At 38.1% G+C, this 25,684-nt stretch overlaps 1 protein-coding gene across 1 annotated transcript in view; it reads right to left on the bottom strand.

The window, feature by feature from the left end:
* Positions 1-25,684, bottom strand: part of KIZ (kizuna centrosomal protein) — a 93,524-nt gene that overhangs the window by 20,183 nt on the left and 47,657 nt on the right. The window contains exons 7-11 of the mRNA XM_065401784.1: positions 22,285-22,419; positions 18,418-18,582; positions 13,695-13,845; positions 7,184-7,349; positions 6,050-6,115 (exon numbers count right to left, since the gene is read on the bottom strand). Coding sequence (XP_065257856.1) covers positions 6,050-6,115; positions 7,184-7,349; positions 13,695-13,845; positions 18,418-18,582; positions 22,285-22,419 — 683 coding nt within the window. The remainder of the gene's footprint in view (positions 1-6,049; positions 6,116-7,183; positions 7,350-13,694; positions 13,846-18,417; positions 18,583-22,284; positions 22,420-25,684) is intronic.

The following is a 25,684-nucleotide window of genomic DNA, read 5'->3' as shown; positions in this document are numbered from 1 at the left end:
AGCACACCCCACTCATTCACCGCTTGCACAAATCAACACAATCTCTCAGCAAAACACACACACACTCCCCGACCCTCACTCATACTTACCATAAAACCGTAAACTAGATCAGCAAAGCCAGGGTGTGTATGGGGGTCATCACTACTGTGCAATAACATTAACTAAAACTATACACAAACACAGGTAAAATGGGGAGGGGGGAGTGGGGGAAGCAGTGGTATTTCAGCAAGCTGTGTCCACACACCCAATCTCCACCCCCTTGGGGTACCCAAAAGAAACGTCACTTACAATAGTTCTTCTTCGTAACATGATTATCTTTCTCCTTTCTTGCATGCTTTGATCAATATCAGTTAGCAATCTTGATATCTAAATAGTCACCTTCAAAGTTAATCATCCCTTGAAATGAACACTATCAGAAACCACTGACAAACCTTACAGCTTTAGTTACCTTGTTAATTATTATAGATCATATATAATGATCTATAATAAATGTATATACTATTATAATTATTATTTATATTACAGTAGGACTTGGGGGCTTGATTGAGCTTCCTCTTTGCTAGGTGCTACACAAACACAATCTAAATCACCACCACCACCACAACTGATTGTGATTGTTACATTTTTGGTAGTCTCAAAAGTGTAGTCAAGGATTAAATCACCACAGACTATTATCTACCCTAACCCTGGTAGAAGTGCGCTCCCCAATGCGTGCAGCTGCTGTCTGTGCTGTTTTGTGGGGAGCACTTTGAGTGCTGTCAATCCAATACCCTTTTACAAGCACTAAATTCCCTTAATATAAAGGCAGAGAGAGAGAGGGAGAGAGGCAAACACACAGGGTGAGGATACTTCCAAAACTCTGAGGGGAAATGGGTCCGCAAATAAGAATCTTATGTGATACCTTCAAAGAAGCAAAGTTAGAGGGAAATAATTTCCCCTTTTAAAAAAAATATCAATCATAGGATTCACTCTCTGGAGAATATAGAGCTGAAGGAAATCTCAGCATTAAAACACTGATAAAACACTTTAACAGTGTCCAAAAGCAGGCCAATACCCAACAAAGAAACATGAAAGTATCTGTTTGAGTTTTTTATTTTAATGAAGAGAGATATAAGATACCTCTAATCATAACAAGCAGCATAAACTGACAAAGCTTAAAGGACGTGCTCTCACAAAAGCAAAAACTTTCAAAGATTGGCCAATTCAAAAAAATCCCAAGAGAAAAAAAAACCCCACTTGGGAGAAGACTGCAAGATCTAACAGGCATTTCTGCCTAGATGTCAAAACTAAGCTCATACTTTCAGTGTTTCTCAAACATACGTAGGAAGAACCGCATGCCTTGTACCAAAACATCCCTGCAGCTAGCAGCCAAAACTTCTCTAGATAGCATGTGTGACCTGACCTTCCCACTGCAGGACTGTCAGAGCACAACAGTAAAAAAATGCAATCCGCAGTCATTTACACATGAACCTTTTCATAATAGTGATTCCTAATGAAATGATATCAAATGAAACAAAAAAAAGTTGGGAAGACTTATTAAAGCCTTTATTAGTCCACTCCAACTGGAACCCCCAAGAACCTTTTAACTTCACGTTCAAAGAAGGACCTCACCAAGAAGGATGTGCAGGCATGGGAAAAAAGTTGGCAGGATGATTGGCTCGTTAAAGGCAACCTGAAAAGCAAAACAATTGGATTTGTGCCCTTTTATCTTCTTTAGGATGTGAGAGGAAGGCCTAAATTTTTTTTTTTAGATTTTTTCCCCCTGCCTATTCTTACATTAGAAATTCAGGTCTTTTTTACTCTCTCTGGGAAGACTGTAGGATTATGACATTCAAGATGCCAACAAATAAAAACTGATGACTGGAATAAGGAAGTAATTTATATTCAAACTCTTTGAATCTTTGTTAGTATCTATTTAACTCAAAGACACAATCAAACATTCGGGAGAGACGCTATCTTTGTTAAAGATTGAACAATCCTGGCCTTTCAATTAGGCGCAGAGTTGGCTCACGAGGCACAAACAAGACCTCCAAGCAGTCCTCCTGCAAAACCAAGCACAACAGATTTAATATTCTCTATATTTCAAGCCTTTTATATGCTTCATAAAGCAGCCACACACACACACACACACACACACACACACAAAAGTACAAAGCCTATATTTGACAGTCTCTCTAAGGTGAAAATCTTTAGGAAAGAAACTAGAATGGAGGATGAATCCATAGCATCCACCAGTTTATCCTTGTACAACCTGATATAATATGGATCAGTCACTATGGGTATGTCCACACTGCAATAAAAAACCTGCAGCGCCGAGTCTCGGAACCTGGCCACCTTGGGCTGTGGGGCTAAAAACTGCAGTGTAGATATTGCTGCTTGGGCTGGAGCCCAGGCTCTGAGACCTGCCCCCATCACAGGGTTTTAGAGCCTCGACTCCAGCCTGAGCCAGAACATCTACACTGCAAGTTTTAGCCCCATGAGCCTGAGTCATCTGACCTGAGCCAGCTGCGGCCATGCTGCAGGTCTTTTTATTGCAGTGTAGATATCCCCTATTAGACCCGAACGTTTACTCATTCTGGGCCAGACTGTGATTCACTTGCTCATGCCGTATAATACTTTATACCACAAGTAGCCCCTCTGTAGTCCAAGTGGAGTAAGGAGCTACTTAGTAGAAGGGTATTATAACATGGCCCTCTGTGAGCTTAAGTCAACGCTCTCAGGAAAATGACTTTCTATGTAAAAACCTTCAATTTTCTCCTTTTGAGAAGGGTTTAAAAAGCCCACTTCTACTATCATGGAGGGGCAGGTGAATTGCTCACATCTTCTCCATAATGCAGGGTTTGCCACCCAGAGAGGCGCTCTCTCTTTGGAGGGATTTGATTTCATGCAGCATCACTTCCTGACAGATGCGCAGCAGTTTTTCCAGGAGGAAGAGCAGGGTGAAGTGCGAGTCATCCATCGTAACTAGGGCCATCAAAGGCAGACAGCTTGAAGCTTCCTTCTGAAATGAAGGTTCCAGCAGACTACTGACAATGGCTGACTGGCTAACTGCTATGGAACCCTTCGAAAACCATTTGGTTTACACTCATTAACCTCAGAGACATACCCCTCCTCCCACTCTAATGACTCAGTTCATCCAAGCATCAACATCAGCTGCAGGAAGACTTTCAGTCTCATGGTCCAAAGGGTCTTGGCACAAAGAATGACTCCGCCTGAGTTGATGAATCGACTTCTGTGCTCTGGCCAGCAATTTCTGATGGTGCTCTCATGGTATTGAGATGGTACTATTATTTCTGAGATACTAAAACTAGGGAACCTAAAGCACTTAACAGTTCACTCTGTTTAGAAGACGAATCCTATGAAGCACTTTCAGGTTACCACTAGGAGAGGCTTAAGGTGCTCCTCATGAAAACAGATCATCTCTGGGTGACCCCTAGCGCCCATACACATCACGCTGGACTCCAAGACAGAGTATATAGCAATCACACTCATCTTCCTGAAGCCACAGATGCTCCTTCACAGGTGGCAAGGGTGAAGAGAACATTTTGGAACAAAAGCAGAACAAGAGGAATAAAACAGAACTGCCCGGGAGCTTTGTCAGATACCCATGAAGCTTCAACACAGACTTCATAAAAAACACGCTGAAGCCCCTCCACTCAACATTGGCAGTAAGGGCAAAAAGACCATCAAGAGCTACAATGATTCCACAAAGCCTCAAGTGCTTCTAAGTTCTCAACACCTTGTTGCAATGAATCCCCATTGGAAAGGGGTGCATTGAGTGTTCAAGACTGAGCTTGGATGCATTAAGCTCAGCATACGTAGTACAGAAAAACTGTAACAAAGTATCAGACATGAACCATTAAAAACAAACAAAACAAAAAAAAGGGTTAATCTGAGCTCAAAATTTCTCATAAAAACAGACTGAAAATTCTAGTCTAGGCATCAAGCGGGCTCAGTGTTCCAGGGCCACAAAACCTGGAGTGTAAAAGGACAAACACACAGACAAAACGTACAGGTACTTTATTAAAAAACTAACAGAAGGGTCAGGAAATCAACAAAGGCCAACTGAAACCTGTGGCAGATCATGGGTTGAAGATGTATCGCATCTGAAAGAAGTAACCTAGCTTTTAAATGGCATATCTCATGCTCTTAGAAAATGACAGAACACTAGTTGACGAAATCACGCTAGAACTGGCGTGGAAAGCAAGGCATCAATCAGCATGAACTGATTGTAAAGCACAGGGGGCAATTTATTAAAATGATTTTTCCATTATTTTAGTAATTGAATATTGATTAAAGCTTCTCAGTAGTTTCACAAAAGAGAGAAATAGTAATATTTGTTTTTAAGTTTGACATGATGAACATTTAATAAGAAAAACATAAGGGGGGGGGGGGGAAGTTGTCTGCTTGCACAAAGAGGTACGTCCACTTTTGCCTGCACTTGCAACACAGCAGCCCAGCCTTTGACCTACCCAGCGCCCCCTAGAGTGCTGGATGCTAGCACTTGGACTCCACACTTGGGTCAGTAATATGCAAGGCTGGACCCCAATCAAGAGAGTCTTTTAAATACGATGGTACTTAGAAGGCACCTTTACCCCAGAGGAATCTATTGTACAAAAACTGTTTCAGACCTCACAACGAATGTACCTTAAAATGAAAAGAAACTGAAAAGTGAACTGAAAGGTTCTCAAACTACTAAGATGCAAATTCAGGATTCTGTGTTCTCCTCAAGGAGTTATTAGTGATGTAATTACATAGAGAAAATGAGCATTCTTTACACTGGTCTATGTGTTAGTAATATCATCCACTCTTTGCAGGAGAAACAGTGAACCCAGAACTTGGATCTTAGTAGGTTTAACTAACCACCCACCCACGTTTTCAAAGTGCATTTGTCATTTTGAGGCTACACATTAATTCTGTTAAAGTTTAAGGTTCCTAAACTGTGTTTTGTTTTTTCCTCTCTAAAATTCAGTTCAGTTATTCTGTTAAAAAACAAAGCCATGTTTGGATACAGGACAGGAAAAACACCACACAAAGCCAGTAAACTTAGGTATTTTCCCCTCTCTCCAAAGTGGAAAAAGGTCAAAGTATGCCTTTAATTTGTTTGTTTAATAAAGGGAAACCACTCTTAGGGTGAAATCCTGGAATACAAGGAGTAAGTCTTTATATTTGAGCTATAAAACAAGGTTCACGAAAGAAATGTAAAAAAACCTCCACAGAAGCATGAGTTGTTCTCCTTATGAAAGAACACTGTTTTTATATTAAAAAAACAAGCCAGAAAACCAACAACAAATACTGTATATGCACGTCTGCCTCATCACCTCCATATCATTGTATATACACCTGCATAAATATTGAGCCATACACTTGATTTTATAATGAAGTAGTCCGCACTTTACAAAATAAGGTAATACATTTAGACAGATTACAAATACAGAGTTCTGTCCTGAATACTAGTGTATGCTATTGATACCTTAAAACTAAAAAAGTAATGATATTTTTCAAATTCCATCTAAACAAGCACAATACATCTGCTACAGGGAGATCTTAGCACATCTTGATAAACCTTATTGATAAAATGTTTAAATTACCAGACAGCCTTTATAACAGAGGCACAAGCAGAGTTTCCTGTCTAGCACAGTTTTTTCTGCTCTTATTCTAATGATACATGTTCAATTACTACAGAAAAGAAAAGAATCAAATCAGAAACATCTGTAGTTTGCCATATAATTACTGGATCTTCCCCATGGAGACTGACCTTTGTAACACCGATACTAAGACCTCAAAGGCTAAATGACAGAGGATATTCACATGGTTTAAATGTATAACATGATTACAAGGAATTAAATAGGCACTGTTATTTTTCCATCTTGGTTTATGTTAACATAAGCGTGTACTTTATGATCTTACATTTAATCTCTGTGCTCAGTATGTAGTAGCAGAATTTACTCACTATTAGTGGATCCACAAACCACTGAAATGCAATGTTTTGATTATATAATAAAGTTGAATACTGTATTTGAGGCTATTATGCAGCCATTACTTTTACCTGTAATAGGAATCTTTTCTGCCAAGCTTTCTTCCTTGCTCTCATCTTCACACCAGCTTGTGACTTCTGTATGTGAACACACAATAATGAAAACACATTTCAAAGCCACAATGATCAGACTGGTTTGTTTTCTGTTAAGCCCTATTCCCTTTAATTTTTCACTTTTGTTATCTCTTATTTATTGATCTAAACTGTCCATTACAGTTCTTAAAAGAGGAGCCTACTGTGAACTTTAGTCAAATATGATGCTACTGTGTCTCTGTGTAGCTTCCAGAGAAAGCAGTGAGCTAACCAAATATCTTAAATAATGTAAGTCCTGATGAGATTTTTAAAAAACCAACAAAACCCAAAATCTATAAACACTACAGTCTTGCCCAATAGTCCAAGAGCAATAGTATACATTATACTGGAAAATTAATTAGTTTAAATCAAAGTATCTCTCTCCTCCCTGGGTCAGACTAGCATGAATTTAGGAGATCTAAATCAGTTTGTTTATGTTTGCTGTGTAAAGAGGACTGCATCCTAATTGCCTGTCTCCTTTAGTCTTTCATGTAAGGAATGCTCTGAAAGCATACCAAGCAAGTTACCATATTTTAGTCATTGCAAGAGACTACATTATATTACTTTTCTTTAGCTAAAGATATTAACCAGACTTTTATAAACATATTCAATTCATAACTTCGAAAACGCAATGCAGCTTTTCTTGTCATGAATTTTTCACTTCCAAAAATGAAGGAAAAAAAAAAAGTCTATTCCCCAATCTGGGTTTATAAGTAAACAATACTTACCTAATTTTGATATGGCAAAATGTGTTTTATAAATGGTAGACAGACCTCAACACAGGGCTTACATTTCTAACTTACATTTAAAAAGGAAAAATAGAAATCTAATCATTATAGAACGCTCATTTAAAATAAGTGAACAGAAATAATAATTACTACTAGTGGACATTTGAGAATGTTATATTACCCCACAGTAAATAAAAAAAGAAATTTGTTAATTCATCAGAACTGCAGTAATATACACAGTTTTCTACAGACTTTGGTATTATATTTTATAAATATATCTTGAGACATTGAGAATGACAATAACTTTGAATGCATTTGTTTCTGTGGATCTTTTAACATTAGTTACCTTGTTCCCTTGTACCAATGCTGTCAAGCCATTGAGCGTGTTTTGTTTGCTTTATTTCCCCATTGTCATTCAGAATTGATGGCAAGCAGTAAGATGATTCATTACTATGAATAGATGACCTATCACCACACTCTTCCGGAAGGACCTCTCTCAATAACAGCGTAACCTACGGCATTTAAAATAAATAAAGTAAATAAATACATAAAAATAACTGCAGCACGCTATTAACCTTAGTCTCAGAACTACATTCTTTTTCAACATAAATGTAGGTTAATCTTTACTTAACAATATAATCTGTTGTCAGGATATTTGTTTTTAGATATTAAATTATCTCTGAGTTAAATTGCTCTTACTTTACTTCATAGTTTAATTTAATTCCTAACACAAACTTACAACGCCTTTTTTTTTTTAAGCAATACATTTTCCAGAAATCATCAGTGTTTTGTCACTGATGAGTTACCCGTCAAGGAAAGAAAATACAGTGTGCCACCACCTATGCTAGGCCAGAAACATTGTTACAATATTTTAAAATTGGTTCAGACTAACTGGGTTTTGAAGCATTTTTCCTCATCCACTTTAGCCAAGCAGACCACGCCCAGAGTTTACCTAAATTGTTTTAAACTACAAGTAAAATAAGGCTAGATAAAACTATACCTAACCCAATGTACTTGGGGCTGAAGGACCTGAGCCAAACCCCACTGAAGTCAGTGGGAGTCTTTCCACTTATTTAAATGGGCTTTGGTTCAGGCTCTAAACGTACAGTATTATTGATTATCCCCAGACAGTTTATTCAGTCTTGTGTATTCATATGTATTTCAGCAGCACCATTCATATCTCTATAGTTAAGGATGTATTAGCTTTCTTTTTTGCTTTTTCTATCTTTAATTAAAACCTACATTTTCCAAGAAGGCTATAATTGCTAAAAAACATAGCTCCGAGCTAAAAGCAACTAGCAAAGTTCTAGAAGCAAGTTTAGCACTGTTTTTAAAAAGCAAGTTATTTCTGAGCATTAAAAGCTTTTTAAAATAGAAATTTACATATTTTTAATTTTTGGTTGTATAACTCAAAAATGGATTTGATCCAAAATTTAAAATCAAGTACACAACACACACACACACATATGTATACACACACACACACGCAAACAGTTTAAAAGACGTATTTTCAAATGAACCTTTTATCAATATAGAGCATTGTTTCCATTTTTTCCCTCCCTCCAGCTGTTAAGGATTTTTATTATATAGTGTGCAAATTCGGGGCCTGATTCTGTAGATCTTACTAGTTTCAAGCTCTAATTATCTAATGGTTCAATAAATGAGGGAGCCTCCAAGGATCTGGACTGATGTCTCATGGAAATAATCCTAGATTTTGTGATTTTCTTTATATGTTTACCTGTGAGAATGGAATGGCTCCAGCTGGAATCATTCAGGTCCCATAGGTAAATATTACTCATTTGCTTTTTTTCTTAATCCACTATTTACCCAAGAGACCACAATGGCTCTTTTTGAGTCGTGAGCAAATAACTTTCAGTGAAGGTTTTGTTTTGTTTTTTAAATTAACCTCATGCACAGGATTTCAATACATGTAAATAACAAAAGCACATCAACACAAATCAAGGAAATTCTAAGTGATTGCTTTTTGTTAATGTTAAAAATAAATTAGGTTCTATAGCCAGGATCACAAAATATTTTTATTACTGAAAAGACAGACTTGTTTCCAATTGAGAGTCCATCGCATTGCAAATCTAATGTATTATATCAGAAGCAAGTCAACTGACATAAAGGTTCTACTAGTAACATAGTAGTCCCTCCATTATCTTGCCCGCGTTAGAAGTCAGACTAACAGGCCTATAAATTAACTACATCATCCTGTTTACCCTTTTTAAATATTGGCACAACACTAGCTTTCCTCCAGTCTTCTGAAACTTCCACATTGGGCCAAGACTTATTGAAAATCAACATTAATGCTTCAGTGAGCTCCTTAGTCAGCTCTTTTAAAACTCCTGGATGCAAGTTAGCTGGACTTGCTGATTTAAAAACATTTACTTTAGCAGCTGCTGCTTAACATACTCCTGAGATAGCAGACAAATAGAAAGAGTGTTATCATATGAGATAACTATGTCATCTATTTTTTCCTCAAATGCATAACAAATATTTATTGAACACTTCAGCCTTTTCTACATTATTATTAATTCTACATTTTCCATTTAGTAATGGACGAATACCATTGTTAGATTCTCTTTGGTCCCAATATATATTTCTAAAAATTCCTTCTTATTGTCCTTAACTCTACTGGACATAGATTTCTCGTGTCCTTTTACTCTCTTATCAATTTCCTACAATTGCTAACTTATGTTAATATTATATAATTATTTTTTGTAGCTGCCTTCACTTCCCCTTTAAACCAAGTGGGTTTTTTTTTGTTTGTTTCTTTTTTACCAATATGGCCTTCTTCCTTCACTGACTTTTTGTGCCTCTAGTAAAGTATTGTTAAACCATTCCAAATTATCATTCACAAGTAATAAATGGAAACTAAATATTACATTTAGGAATCCAGATAAAATGGGATGGCTTCCCATTAGACATCCCACAATGAAATCCCAGAAAGCACAAGGGCTGATGCCTGGACCAGCAGGGACCAAACTCTCACACCCTTATTAGGGTCTCCAGCTTGTCTGGAGAAAGGCCTTCTTAACCAAAGTCTGGTAGGATCTACATCAGGCTAAAAAGATGGCCCATGTTCTAAAATAAGCTGTATTGTTCCTATATTTACTGGAGTGTAACTGAGTATGAAAAACTCTATCAGAAATACTTTTTAGAAAGTTTCTTTCATAAGTCAAACCCTGAAGTTTCAAGGTCAAGATGCCCTCACAGACCACCAAAAGAAAAAGGGAGAGTCCCATCCGAGGAAACTCCTGACAACTAGCCCTAAAGCCACAAAAGGAGCATCAGGTAGTCTCAAAGTATATGCCAATGAAAGAGAAAACATCCATGGCAGGCGATTGGGAGAGGGAGGGAGAGAAAGAAATAGATGGTAAGACATGCGGGGGGAGGAGAAGAGAGAAAGGAAGGAATCCAGGCAACACTACAGGCAGGAAGGAAGAGGGAGACTCCACAGCTTTTTGAGTGGAGGAGACCACATGGAGGAACTGGACAAAGGTAACCTAGGGTTGGGGAAAGGGGAAGGAGAGGAAGAGAATATGCCAAAACAGAAGGTCACAACATCTGCCTTCTGACAATGCTAGAAGGGAAATTAGGTTTACTGGTCACAGCCAAACACTTCTGAGCCCATCGGGCCTGTTGAATGAGGAGCTGGCTGGTTGTGTGATGGAGGGGTACAGAGACTGATGGGACTCTCCTTAAGTTCAGGATGCTTATTTAAAGCATTCCCAACTCTGCCCATGGGGTTCCTCCATGAGTGGATTTATATGCACATTTGGAATGCTGATAGGGCTTTGCATGCTCTTGGATGTTTTAGCAATGCTGTGACAATACATGGCGCCAGCAATGTACAGTTTGGTGGAATCTTCATCTGTCAGCACAGTAAATCTTCAAAAATGGCCTGAAAACCGTATCAATCTTAAAGTCCTAATAATCAAGAACCCTAAGTGCACACAATGGGCAAAATAATTAAATTACAACGCCACCTGGCCTCTTTTTGTCCATTTGGAGTTTTTGAGTGCAAATATTTGATTTTTTTCAACATGTAGATATTTGTACTTCAAAATGCAGGTGCGTGTGTAGAGGTGGGATAAACATTTAGCATAAAATGTGTTCTATTCTAAAGAATTTAATAGCAGGTTGTTTAAATATTTCCAGGAATCCAACTAGCTTTAACGTATGTGTTTTATTTAATGAGCTGTGTGCCTTTGTATTTTATCCTTATTTATATAGGCTACTTCATGGAAGCCTATTGTCCTGTGCAATTTCCTTGTAAATAAGGTTTCCAAGGTAAATCTATCCTGAAGATAAATTCCCTTGAGAATTTATCCTGATTAGTAGATATAATACAAAAATAAATGCATGCACACATGGGTACCAGTGTAACACAACAGCAAACAGATTATAGTGCATATGTTGAGCAATAAAGTGCTTATGTTACTGAACTCTAAATATAAATCTTTTTTTCTTTACTATCTTTATTCAAATTCTCACCTGATTGTCATCATACACTCAAGGTTCTAGCCTCATTGCAATATCTTCCTCAATGCTATAACCAAATACAAAATGTATAAGAGTAGCTCCACAAATATTGTAAATATATTTACTATCAGTTCAAAGATGCATCTCCTGACTGGGTCTCTTGCTCAGGCAAAGTGCATTGCAAGTCTGAAAGCCAAACAATTTATCCTTATTTCTTTTAAAAGTACAATTACCTTGACTACAATTTAAAATAAAGATCCAATGTACCAAAATATTACACATTATTGTTTGGGCCGTGATTTTACTGAAATTTAAAAAAAAATCAGTTACCTATGGAAACTGCATAAATGAGGGGAAAAAACAAGATTTGTAAATTACTTGTTCAGTTTATTTTTTGAGCTATGAACTATCTACAAAAAAAATTGGATTAAAAATGTAAATCTGATTAACTCTTCATAATATGTCTGCTCTCTGTGATATGCAAAGGGCTGATTTTTGATTGTGGATTCATTCAAAGAAGTCTTGTTATAAACTCATAATTTAAAGGTAGAGAAGAGCGATACCCTGCATGACAATAATGATCCATCTCCTCTTGAGGAAACAGTACGGTTTAGCAGATAGGGCTAGGTCAGGAGACGTGGGTTGTGTTCCTTGATCTGACACTAGCCTGCTGTGGATACTTAGGCAAGTCACTTTGTGTCCATTTCCCCATCTGTAAAGTGGGGATAATGATTCTCACCTTCTTTTGTAACAAGCTTTGTGATCAACAGATGCAAAGCATTACGTAACAGCTACGTATGATTAATACTAAATTTTAAAAAGTCACCACAACATACGGACAAATGCCACCGTGTCCTTGCCAGCAAGTACAGAAATCCTGTCACAGATGGAACCATCAATGCTCTGCTGTACAGAGGGAAAACCACGTAGGGTATGAAAGTAACTACACTTTCCCTGCAGAGGGTGTGCAAGAGCCCCAACTATTACGCTCAGTGACAGCCCAGCTGCCGCACAGCTAGTCCAATCCAAGCTGCATGGCTGGGGCAAGGGGGGATTCTATTCTTCTATCCCCTCTTATGGCCTCTGTGCAAAGCCCATTTACCCGAGATTTGTGGTAGGATTGGTGGGGGCAGTATCTGGTCCATCAAACTGCCAGCTCTTTTTACAGGGAGCTGGTTTATAACCATATATATTAAAGTTTTAAAAGTGTACACAATGGCCTTGTTTGTAAAATTGTCCATATAAATTTAGTATACCAAGCATTACAATGCTATTTTAAGAAAGAAAAAAGCTATCACTCATGATGAAAAGCTATTAATCTAGAGAGACTGATGGACAGAGAACAATGAGATACAATGGGCTTGTGATTATTTTTTTCCTGGTTTCACTACAGCACATCTATTTAATTTAAAATATGGATTTTGGGGGGCCGGGGAATACTGATGCCTTACTGAAAATCTTGAAGAAATTCTTTAAAATGCTTTATTCCATGAAGAAAATAAATGGAGACCTCTCTTTCTTCTCCCAAACCACCTTTCAACTATCTCAGAATCTGATTAAGAATGGCAATTTTTTTCTGACATTCTCGGGTTTTTTTAAATAAAAGAAAAATGTCAGATGGGGTTAGTGACTTATGTTTGTTTGTTTTTTCCTCCTGTATGATTTCCTATGTAGACATTGCCACTGATTTACACAGTATATATTTTTCTTCTGGTGAGATTACAAACAAATGCACACATTTACAAATAGATAGTACCTGGAACAAGATAGAGGTCCTGAGAAAACAACAGTAAGTGATTATATAATTTGGCATTTCTTGATGCTTGCAACTTTAAAGTATTGATTTTTTGGTATGGAATTTCCTGGTGTTTCTTTTTCAAATGAAAAAGGGTAAGACAAAAACGTGATAGCTGATAAAGCTGCAGCTTCCTTGGGGCTTTTCTAAATAATTTTTGCACTACTTGAACCATAATGGTTTAGAAACTGGTACGGGTAAAGTGGTACAAGTGGCCACTGCTATACAAGTATAATGGTGCTTATATCACTGATAAGGTGTATCACTTATTCCTATAAATGTATGCATATTTCTAAATAGCTGCTATCAGTGCACAAGTGGGAAAGGGAAAGAGCAAAGAGTGAAAGATTAAACTTTCACAGTAGTGATCACTGATCACAAGAATCATGGTAGGGGACCACTGTGACAGCTGATGTCTATTTGTAAGTCTAAAAAGGCTCTTTAAAAAAATAATTTTTTATTTCTATTTTTCTCCAAAACTTCACGCTGTAGCCACAGACACACATTCGCGTGCGCACACACGAACAGTTTGATTACCAGTCAGCAAAACTGCTGAATGATCGTAAGTGCTAACCTGGCCATCTTGTGCATTTTTTTCTGAAATAAGTAAAGTTCCAAACATCTCTTTTACTTCTTCCTTCAGCAAAACATGGTGTTTTTTCAAGAACAAAATGTGTTTGCACAAACGTTCCCATAACATGGCAAAATCCAATGGCAGGTCAGGCCTGGAAAACAGACATACATGCAGTAAATATGACAGACACAGCGTGTCAATAAAATGTAAAATCAGCCCACACTATTCATATCTTTTTGTTTAGTGCAGTATAATCAATGAGATATTAACTACTTTTTAAAAACTCAATTTGTAATATCCTCACGGAAAGTGGAAAATAACATTTCTGTGTCTACAGACTTTGTCTCTTTACACTTGACAAATCCTTGCCCTCCCTGTCCTACAAATTTAGCTGAAATGAATATAACTCCTTTTATTCTGATTACCTCTTCCTTCGTGCACTCACATTAGTGCTCACATAATCAATGATGTTGCCATAGTCTGTATTTAATAGTACACTACATAGAATTATTAGAGATTATTAAAAATGAAGTATAGTTGTCAATGTGCATGACTGTGAGATGCTTTATTCAGGATTTATTGAGTTTGTTCACTTAGGTTCTAGTCCCTGCAGCCTTACGTGAGTCTGCAGAGCTTGGGATGGCTGACTTTCCCACAGTCCCTCTGGGAGGCCATGCAGAGCCACAGCCAGGGTGCACTGTAGAGAATAGGTGCTGCAGGAAGTACAGCCCAAGGGACCCAGTGCGACAGTATCCTGCAGCCCTCTGATTGGCCAGCAACCCTATTTAACTCTGGAAGGTGCCCCAAGACGTTTGCTGGTCAACAACACAGATTTGGGGCCTGGTGCAACTCCAGACCTCATCTGGTCTCCTGATCAATGGTCTCTGATCCCAGCCTGACCCTGACTTTAGCTTAGTACTACATCTGATCCCCAGTCTCTACCTCCGGCCTGACACTGACCCGGATTCCTGCCTACCAGTTCTAGCCTGGCACATATAAGAACATATATATGGGGGGAGGGATAGCTCAGTGGTTTGAGCATTGGCCTGCTAAACCCTGGGTTGTGAGTTCAATCCTTGAGGGGGCCACTTAGGGATCTGGGGGAAAATTGGTACTTGGTCCTGCTAGTGACGGCAGGGGGCTGGACCCGATGACCTTTCGGGGTCCCTTCCAGTTCTATGAGATAGGTATATCTCCATAAGAACGGCCATACTGGGTCAGACCAAAGGTCCATCTAGCCCAGTATCCTGTCTTCCGACAGTGGCCAATGCCAGGTTCCCTAGAGGGAATGAACAAACAGGTAATTATCAAGTGATCCATCCCCTGTCACCCATTCCCAGCTTCTGGCAACCAGAGGCTAGGGACACCATCCTTGCCAATAGCTATTGATGGACCTATCCTCCATGAACTTATCTAGGTTTTTTTTTAACCCTGTTATAGTCTTGGCCTTCACAACATCCTCTGGCAAGGAGTTCCACAGTTTGACTGTGCGTTATGTGAAAAAATACTTCCTTTTGTTTGTTTTAAACCTGCTGCCTATTAATTTCATTTGGTGACCCCTAGTTCTTGTGTTATGAGGAGGAGTAAATAACACTTCCTTATTTACTTTCTTCACACCAGTCATGATTTTATAGACCTCTATCATATCCCCCCTTAGTCGTCTCTTTTCCAAGCTGAAAAGTCCCAGTCTTATTAATACTACAACCTCTGGTCTCCCGTCTCCGAACCTGGCCTGACTTTGACCCCAACTCTTGCTTACTAATCCCAGCTCTAACGATTCCCCTGACCCCCGCCCACCAACTACCATCCCTGATGTGTGGACCCCAACCCAGCTGTGATTGCTAGGCCACACCACCTATGCCCTGGTCCCTTATATCTTACTTGGTAATTTGCAAAAATCAGTGTTCCATGATAGATCTTCCAGTCAGTACTATAAATTAGCAACATTCTATTGCACTGATACACACTTTACAAATAATCCAGTATACCATGTGACTAGGAATAAGTGTGGTGCTGGGAGCCAGGAGGTCTTGAGTTCTATTTCCCTTCTGCAACTAACTGGCCCTAATAATACTTTGCTTAATCTACTAAGCAGCCTGATAAGGAACACCTCTTTCTCCAGCAGCTTTTTCAAAATCCACACTTACGGGGATTTTTGAGCGAAAGTGGCTTTTCCATTTTTCACAACAATCCATATACTTAAAAATATTCCCCACTACATCTGGTAAAAAAAATTATTTTAAAAAAATTGCTCCATTTCCAAAGACGTTTCACAAATTCAAGAAGAAGCAAGTTTCATTTAATGCTATAGGTGTATTTCCCTGAGAAACAGCTTCGGAAATACTGCAATGATACATCAGTGCTCAGAGATGTATCCGTCTCTAAAGGACAACTAAATCCTGTGAAATGAATGGTACTTAACTGCTAATAAGTGCCCTGATCCTGCAAACACAAGCATTCCTGTAACTTTACTCATGTTATAGATTAGGGCATAAACGTTAAGCGTAAGGCATGGGGAGGGAGTTCTGTTTTCATTACAGTGCCAGCAAATGATCTCACTAATGAAACCTTCCCCTGCCTTGTGGCATGTGCATGAAAAGGAAACATTCTAGACTTCTACAATAGTATATACAAAATAATTAACCATTACGGTTAAAATAAAAGGTTACAATAAAAATCAGGGAATGCAAAAGCTAAAGGTTTCCTCCAGCAACGTTAACTCGGTCACATGGCATATAGAGTTGATTTTATACTATATATTTAAATACTAAAAACAAATCATAATAATATGTTAAGCAATTTAATTAGTATTTTTTATTTCTGTTGTTCTTGCTACAGACGAGTAAAAGCATCATGACAGAGTTAAATTTCTCTTGGGAAGTTAATTTTTTTTTTTATTTTATTTGAACTGTCCATCCTTTAAGGTCCATTCCTATAAAGTTCCATTTTAATTTCAATTTAGTTATCCCAGCCTCTGAATTAAAGGAACCAGGGATAGGCATTAAATCCCAACCCACAACTGGGGAGGAGAGGACAAAGACCGTCCAGTCAGGGATGCAATGGAGAACCATGAATTTCAAATTTTTGTGGCTGGAATACAAAGCCTGAGTATCTGTGAAACATGATCACACATTCAAATAAACTCTATTTGGGAGGGGAGTGAAGGGGCATGAGTGAGAGGAGAAAAATGAATAAGGGACTTGAAGCTGGTCAAAAGTATAAATTGTGAAGATGCTAAACAGACCAACTGCTATCCCCTTCACCTGTTTATTTAAGTGCATGCATGCTGCGCAGCACACAGGGGCAGTGAGTCTACCTGAAAGTACACACTTGTAAATGTGCATGCTCAGTACGAAGTTTTACTATGATCATAACTTTATTAAATTTCAAACCATTTTTTACAAATCCAGCAAAGACACTATTCACCGTTGAGGGCTATGTCCAATTTAAGTTTCGAATTTCAGTCAATTTTAATTGAGTCTAGTCGAATAAAGAAATGTTTTGTTTTGTTTTTTAAGTGAAAATAGTATTATTTCCTCTATTTAACTCAAAAATGATTGATAGAATTTTCCTCACAGTTTCCAAACTAATTCACCTTGGAGCCAAGAGCAAACAAATAGTTTCATCCCAAAAAGGTGTTTTTATTAAAAATTGGCATAAACATAGGAAAACAGAAGTTTATAACTGAAACAGTTTTGCACCATTTAATTCTAACTTTCGCTACAAAGTGAATGATTATAATAATGCACCATGTTTTCTGGGACACAAATAATGCCTCTATGCTGGCCATGTGTTTCACAACCTGGGCTCTCAACAGAATTACCAGATTATGTGTAAATATTCTATGAGTATGTATCTTGCTTTTTAGAAAGATACTTTGTATAGTATTTCAGATACAGCATATAAACCACACACTGAGCACCTCTGTTAGAAGCAGCTGTGTTTCCCTCCTCTTCTCCTCCCCAGAAAGATGCATCTTTGTAAGAACCCTTATTTACTCCTCAAATTTATATCCTACATCCTCGTGGTTCCATATTGCAACCACTCGCCTTTCAAACAATAAAGGACAAGTATATGAAATCCCTTTTGAAGTTTAATACTATTCCTCAATCAGCAAAAGGAGTCACTGTTGAGAAATTCAATAAACTCGCAGCCCGGGCTGCAATACACTGGGAATCCAGTGCAAGTCTTCTCCCTGACAGTGCAGAGACTATGATGACGAGGCAAACCAAAGAGCAGCTTTTTGCTGTTGAAAGTCAGTCCACCTACCTTTCTAGGTTAGGGAAGTGTATCATGTAATTAACATATTTTAATGGTACATTTTGAAGTTGACCAGTGGATTTTAGCCACATGTCTCTCGTTGATGCAAATGGAAGGCAGAGCTAAATCTATATAGTGTCTCGTTTAAAATGAGAAAAAACTTTACACTTAACATGTAAAAAGCAAATAGGTGCACAACCTTTTAGTGAGAAGAGCTCAACTGAAGTGATTTTAAAAACTGACTAGTAAAAAAAAAATCAGCTTATTCTGCTAATTTAGAATGCTTGAATCACATGGCTGATATTGAAGTGTGTGTAGATCACCTCTTGGAATTCTGAAATTTTAATGTCACTCAGGATTTGACCTATATTCTGCTTTCTTTTCGTGAAACATTCAGAAACAAATTCAGACAAAGAGTAAGAACATTAATTGTATGATTGCATTAGTTTTGTGACTATGATACCTGACTTGCTTTTCATCTGTAGATCTACCTCTGTCATTAAGTGTTTTCTCAGGTAAGAGGCATCCATTCAATGTGTTCTGCAACAATCCCTGAAGCTGATGAAGGACAACTGCTTCACATGCCTCAAGGTCTTCCTCTTTCAAATTGCCAGTTTGATTACAAAAGCTATAAAATAAAACAGGTGCTGCATGAAATGTTTATTTAAGCCCAGACAGACAGCTAAAATAGGTTTGGATATAGAATCTGCAATAATTCTCATGGTTTATGGAATAATAATCAGTAATATAATCTAGACATAAAAATGCAGCCATGACAATGTCTCTTGACAAAGACATAAAATAGAGCGATTTTTTTTTTTTTTTTTTTAAACCCAGGGATCAAATCCAACTTTTTAACTCCTTAATGCCCTTTGGCTGGGGATATTACACCTGAAAAATAATTATTCCTATGACAAGAAACACCACATGAATATTCCAGGTGAGCTAAACCAACCTATCAACCAATCTTTAAAAAGGTAAAGTTTTATATTGTTGATTATATCAAGATTAGTTCTTGCAATAACTTTTGTCACCTGACAGCCTTGTGAATCCTGGATGCAATAAAATATATCCACCAGCTGTTTTTTGGAGATAAAAGACTGAATACAACAATTAAGATTGAAACAACATGAATTTCAATACCCTCCGTTGCAGTGGGACCATGCAAACACTTACATGTGTGCTTAACTTTATGCATATGAGTAGTGCCACTGAAGTCAATGGGCCTATTCACGTTCATAAAGTTAAGAATGTGCATAAGTGTTATCAGGACTGGGGCCTCAACATCAACAGTAGTTAAACTGATCAATTAAATTGATAAATTAAACAGTAATAAGTCACCAGGACCAGACAAAAAGAACAGGAGTACTTGTGGCACCTTAGAGACTAACAAATTTATTAGAGCATAAGCTTTCGTGGGCTACAGCCCACTTCTTCGGATGCATAGTATTGACTCAACAGTGCTGAAGGACCTAAAATATGAAATTGAAGAACTACCGGGTACTAATTGTGCTACGTAACCTATTGCTTAAATCAATGGTTCTCAACCAGGGGTACACATCCCCTGGGGGTACATAGAGGTCTTCCAGGAGGTACATCAAGTCATTTAGATTTTTGTCTAGTTTTACAATAGGCTACATAAAAAGCACTAGCGAAGTCAGTACAAACTAAAATTGCATATAGATAATGACCTGTTTATACTGTTCTATATACTATACACTGAAATGTAAGTACAATATTTATTTTCCAATTGATTTATTTTATAATTATTTGGTAAAAATGAGAAAGTAAGCCATTTTTCAATAATAGCGTGCTGCGACACTTGTATTTTTATGTCTGATTTTGTAAGCAAGTTGTTTTAAAGTGAGGTGGAACTTGGGGTACGCAAGACTGATCAGACTCCTGAAAGGGGTACAGTACTCTGGAAAGGTTTGAGAACTACTAGCTTAAAGCACCCTCTGTACCAGCTGATTGGCAGATTGCTAATGTAACATTAATTTAAAAAAAAGGCTCCGGAGGCGATCCTGGCAATTACAGGCTGGTAAGCCTGACTTCAGTAGCCGGCAATTTGGTTGAAACTATAGTAAAGAACAGAATTATCAGACACATAGATGAACACAATATGTTGAGGAAGAGTCAATACGGGAAATCATGTCTCACCAATTTATTAGAATTCTTTGAGGGGGGTCAATAAGTGTGTGGACAAAGGTGATCCAGTGGATATAGTATACTTCAGAAAGCCTTTGACAAAGTCTCTCACCAAAGACTCTTAAGCAAAGTATGCAGTCATGGGATAAGAGGGAAGGTCCTCTCATGCATCAGTAACTGGTTACAGGATAGGAAACAAAGGGTAGGAATAAATGGTCAGTTTTTACAGTGGAGAGAGGTAAATAGCAGGGTCCCACAGGGATCTGTACTGGAACCAGTGCTGTTCAACATATTCATAAATTATCTAGAAAAAAGGGTAGGCTGTTAGATGGCAAAGTTTGCAGGTAATTCAAAATTATTCAAGATGGTTAAGTCCAAGGCCGACTGCGAAGAGTTACAAAGGGATCTCACAAAACTGGATGACTGGGCAACAAAATGGCAGAAGAAATTCAATGTTGATAAATGGAAAGTAATGCACATTGGAAAACATAATCCCAACTATATATACAAAATGATGGGGTCTAAATTAGCTGTAACCACTCAAAAAAGATCTTGTGGATAGTTCTCTGAAAACATCCACTCAATGTGCAGTGGCAGTCAAAAAAGCTAACAGTATTAGGAAACAGATGAACAATAAGACAGAAAATATCATCACGCCACTATATAAATCTACGGTACACCCACACGTTGAAAGGCATGCAGTTCTGATTGGCCCCTCTCAAAAAAAGGTATATTAGAATTGTAAAAGTACAAATAAGAGCAACAAAACTGATTAGGGATATGGAACAGCTTCCATATGAGGCGACATTAAGAAGACTGGGCCTGTTCAGCTTGGAAAAGAGATGACTTTGGGGGCGGGATCTGATAGAGGTCTATAAAATCATGAATGGTATGGAGAAAATGAATAAATATGTTTTATTTACCACTTCACATAACATAAGAACAAAGCGTCATCCAATGAAATTAACAAGGCAACGGGTTTAAAACAAACAAAAGGAAGTATTTCTTCACACAACGCACAGTCAGCCTGTTCCCAGGGGATGTTGTGATGGCCGAAAAGTATAACTAAGTTAAAAAAAGAATTAGATAAATTAATGGAGGATAGGTCCATCAATGGCTATTAGCCAAGATGATCAGGGATGCAACCCCATGTTCTGACTGCCAGAAGCAGGGACTGGATGACCGGGGATGCATCACTCAATAAATTGCCTTGTTCTGTTCATTACCTTTGAAGACCTGGCACTGGCCACTATCAGAAGACAGGAGGACACTGAGCTAGATGGATCATTGGTCAGTATGGTCACTCTTATGTTCTTAAATATAGTTATAAGTATAGGGATTACTGGAGTTGCCACAGTGAAGATAAATACCATGTTGACGCAGGAAACAATTTCTAATTATACCCATTGTACAGGCAAATAATTCTAACTTGTTTTGGAAATCTTCCTTATGACTCCCTAAAATAAACAGATCTTTTTTATGGTAGCATTTAATTAAAGATGCCAAAAGACCTTTCACTCCCAATGCCTGCTTTTGTAGACATAGTGAGGTGCCAAATGATGTGTTTTATAGCTGCAGACAGGCACAGGACAATATCATAACACTATTTACATACATTCTTCGTTACTGTTTGGCTTTTGGTACATTTTTCCGCTGCCAACCCAGAAAGAAGAATGTGGTATCATCGCTTTTTACACTAATCCCAGCACTAATGGCCATTTCCAAGGGCTAGACTAGAGTAACCTTCTGAACATTTAGGCTGAGTAGAGCCCTTATTTATTAAAATTATTTGGTGGGACGGGGTTCCTAAAGTCATAGTTCAGTTTTTTGCTGACCTCAGAAGTGTGTTTTTTTGTTAACTACTGTAGCTGTTGGATTGGAGGAGGTCTTTCTCTCTCTGCTCCTTTTCACCAACAGAATGAAGACCACAGACCACCAGCTTATATCTCAAAGATCACTGAACAGCTGCCAGGGGTAACAACTTCCAGTCACCAGAGCCAAATTCAAAGCTAGTAGCCAACAAACAATTTAAAGAAAATTTTATTTATAGATGTTACAGCTAAGGACACTAAAGCAAAAGCAAATGAGATGGGACTGGGGAAGAGGAAATACTATCCGTTTCTAATTTCTACTTTTTAATTTAGAGTTCTGTTGGTGTAGATCAAATGAAAGTTGCACCAACCTTATTAGCTTCTTCATTTTTGCCAGACTTATGGTTTCACTTTGGTATAAAGCCAAGCATTCAGGTGCTGCTTTCGCCACCAAATCTTCTATGAACTGGAGTAAATGGGAGAATCCTTCAAATGACAAACAATCCCTGAAGACAGATAACAAACAATGTTTTAAAGCTTTTAAAACTGCATTCTACTGAGCACAAGTCAAACATATGTATACATTTAGATAGAATTTGCCTTTGAGCAAATTCTAAATTATTTTGATTTGTATCCTTATTTTAATCTTTCACCCACACTAAGAGGTTTACAAAAAGGTTAAAAGTCTTGACAAAAAAGACAGAACTCAGTCAGACTCCCCAAATAAAGTAAATGAATACGGTAAGAGGAAAAACAGATATGAAACCGAATACTACATAAACAGCTTTTTAGAAAAGTGCTAAATCTACATTTATATTGCTAGTGAAACTGAGAATTACCTTTCAGCAAAAACAATATTGCTGTAGCTCTGTAGAAAAAGAAAAAAAAAAATCTTGAACTCCAACAATGCTTTTACATTTCTGCCAGTCGTCTCGGTACACTTTGGACACCATGTTTCAATAGCACCAATGTGTGTTTTATTTTTAATTAGGGTGAATGCATGTCCCTGTTTTCAGGGGCTGTCTTTGTGTTCCTGCCAACTTCACAGAAATCAGCACTTTGCTCTAGTTTTTGGAGACCTCTATAGACTTGTCTACATAAGGAATAAGAATCCATAATTATAACCCAGAATCAAAATCTATAATCCTTTTATACCTATATAGCACTTCTCATCCACAGATGACAGAGAGCTTCACAAGGACTTCAATGGCTACCAGGGTCAGTGAAATTGGCAACAAGATGGCTGGGTACATTTGCACTTCCTGATATATGTGGTCATCCTGACCTCCTCTCTATCCACAAAAAACCTCAAGCCAACGATCCTCCACATGTAAAGGCAGATCAATAAGCAGAGAAACGAACATGTATGAGCAGGAAAAATATAAAACAAGGGCTTAGGGGTGAGGTGGAAAAGTAATAAAGGGGTAGGAGAGGGTTAAATACTGTTTTCTCCCATTAACTGTAAAATGTCCTAGTGCTTTGAGAAAGAGTGGCAGAGATGGAGGAGGAGTTAGTATCTCTTTCAAATGCACACTACTGGGATGTTTGGAAAAATAAAGTATCAGAAAAGGAGTTTTACAGCCATGGGATGTGATTTTCAATTTACCACTCACTTCAATGGGATCAGAGCTAGGCCAACGCCAAGTGCTTTTGGAAATCTTACTCGCAGTGTTTAAAAAAATATTCACCTCTTACTGACTTTTTGGAAGTTTTCTTAACTTTTTTCAGCTCACCTCATCTCCAAAATGACTTGTCCTACAGACTCCAAATTTGTTTTATTGCCCTTGATGTGGAGAGGTGCCTTTCGGTGTTTGTTTATTTCAAATGGGGGAGTAGATGAACATGGGTCAGGACTGGCAAAGATACATAGTATAAAGCACTTGTGAGGGGGGGTAATATATCCCACTCACCAACACAATAACTTTGACAAATTAATCCTTCCTTTCTCCCAAACCAAAACCACACGCTAATCCTTAACGAGGGACTATTTCCAAGTCAAATTTCACCTTTCACAACTTTCTCGAATCACCGTCAAAAACACCAGAAATTTTTTTTATAGGACTAAAGTGTATTTTTTCCACACCCTTTTACTCAAAAATGGCTGAAAGGAATGGATTCAGCTTATCCTTTTACATACACACACACAGAAGCACACCCTCTTTGAAAAGTGAAGCAGCATATAACATTTCAGGCCCAAAAGTGAATATTTCAGAAAGCTATGAGTGCCTCTGCAAAGGGGTTAAAATAGAAAATGGACTTCAACTTTAAGAAAGTCCTGCTAAGTTTTTTTAAAGAATGGGTTTGTGCCCTCCTTTGCTTCTTTACGACTGTAAGAAAAGACCAGAAAGGCTGAGATTAAAGAGATATTTTCTCTTCTTGTGTGTGTTTTTGGTTGGTTGTTTTTTTACGCTAGGAATATCAGGAATGTAAACTCTGGTCTTCCCTGATTTAATTGGTGGAACTCAGGGATCACGATCCATAATTGAGTCGCCAGAATGTGTCAAAGGGGCATGTGGGAGGCCTCACACTCACCCTGCAGTGGTGACTCTCTGGTCCAAAGGGCTGGCTGGGCTCGGCTCTCCACTCCAGATGTTGCGACGTGGTGCACGGGGTTGTAGCACCACTCAGGTTTGGTTCAACTGCATTGCTGTCATGATGATGGGGGTCCAGCCAGGCCAAATTTGAGTGAATGCCGCTGTGACCCCATGCACCAGGTTGCAATGCCTGGAGTAGAGCGCCAAGCTCAACCAGCCCTGTGGTATAGGACCCATTGCTCTGGTACGCACAGTATGCTTATTTAGTACTTATTAGGTTAACGTATATATTATATATATCATGGTAAAAAATATTTAGTGAGCCAGGTGTTTTTTGCACTAAAGCTATGTACTGGGTTGCAGCAGGCCACCAATGTCTACCAATGGGTCCTGAGTCCAAAAAGGTTGAGACTACTGCACCAGAAGGCTCAGAACATGTATTTTGTGACCTCTTGTCCTTTATCTGAAGATGTGAGAGTGCTGAATGTAAAGGCATCTCTTCTCCAGAACGTTTTTTGATGTTGAAGTTACAGAGGTGTTCACAAAGTATTTAACTCTCTTTCACTCTTTGCTCATCTTTCACTCTCTTGACTTTTGTGATGTAAATACGTCACTTGTTATTCAACCAGTCTGCCAGTTAGAACCCAAACCTCTAATAACAGGAAAAAATACGTACATTACATATATGATCATCTGATCATATACATATATACATATATATATATACATACATATATATATATACATACACACACACACACACACACACACACCCCTACCTTTTTAAAAATCCTCCATAAAGAAAAAAAAGAGCACAAACCCTCTATTTCCTTTGCAGGTTGCCTTTAGCTGTAGCGGGTTCTACTGGCATCTGCTATAATGAAACTGCCTGTGAAGTTGAGTCCCAGACACAAAAAAATTTCTTGGCTTTCTTTAAACTCTCATCACCTTTCCCTGTTACCAAATGAACTTTATACGTATGAGCCTAGAGTATCTACGTGTTAATTTTTTTTTTTAAAGGTTACAAAAGTTAATCTGTTTTTCATACCAAGTGGTTACAAAAGTGTTATTTGTACTTTCTACTAGACCAGGGGTTCTCAATCTTTTTCTTTCTGAGGCCCCCTCAACATGCTATAAAAACTCCATGGCCCACCTGTGCCATAATAACTGGTTTTTTTGTGTATAAAAGCCCAGGCTGGCATAAGGGGGTAGCAAGCGGGGGAATTGCATGGGGACC

This window comes from Emys orbicularis, chromosome 3 (assembly GCF_028017835.1).
Source record: "Emys orbicularis isolate rEmyOrb1 chromosome 3, rEmyOrb1.hap1, whole genome shotgun sequence".
Taxonomy (NCBI): Eukaryota; Metazoa; Chordata; order Testudines; family Emydidae; genus Emys; species Emys orbicularis.
This window is presented reverse-complemented; position numbering and strand designations above follow the sequence as displayed.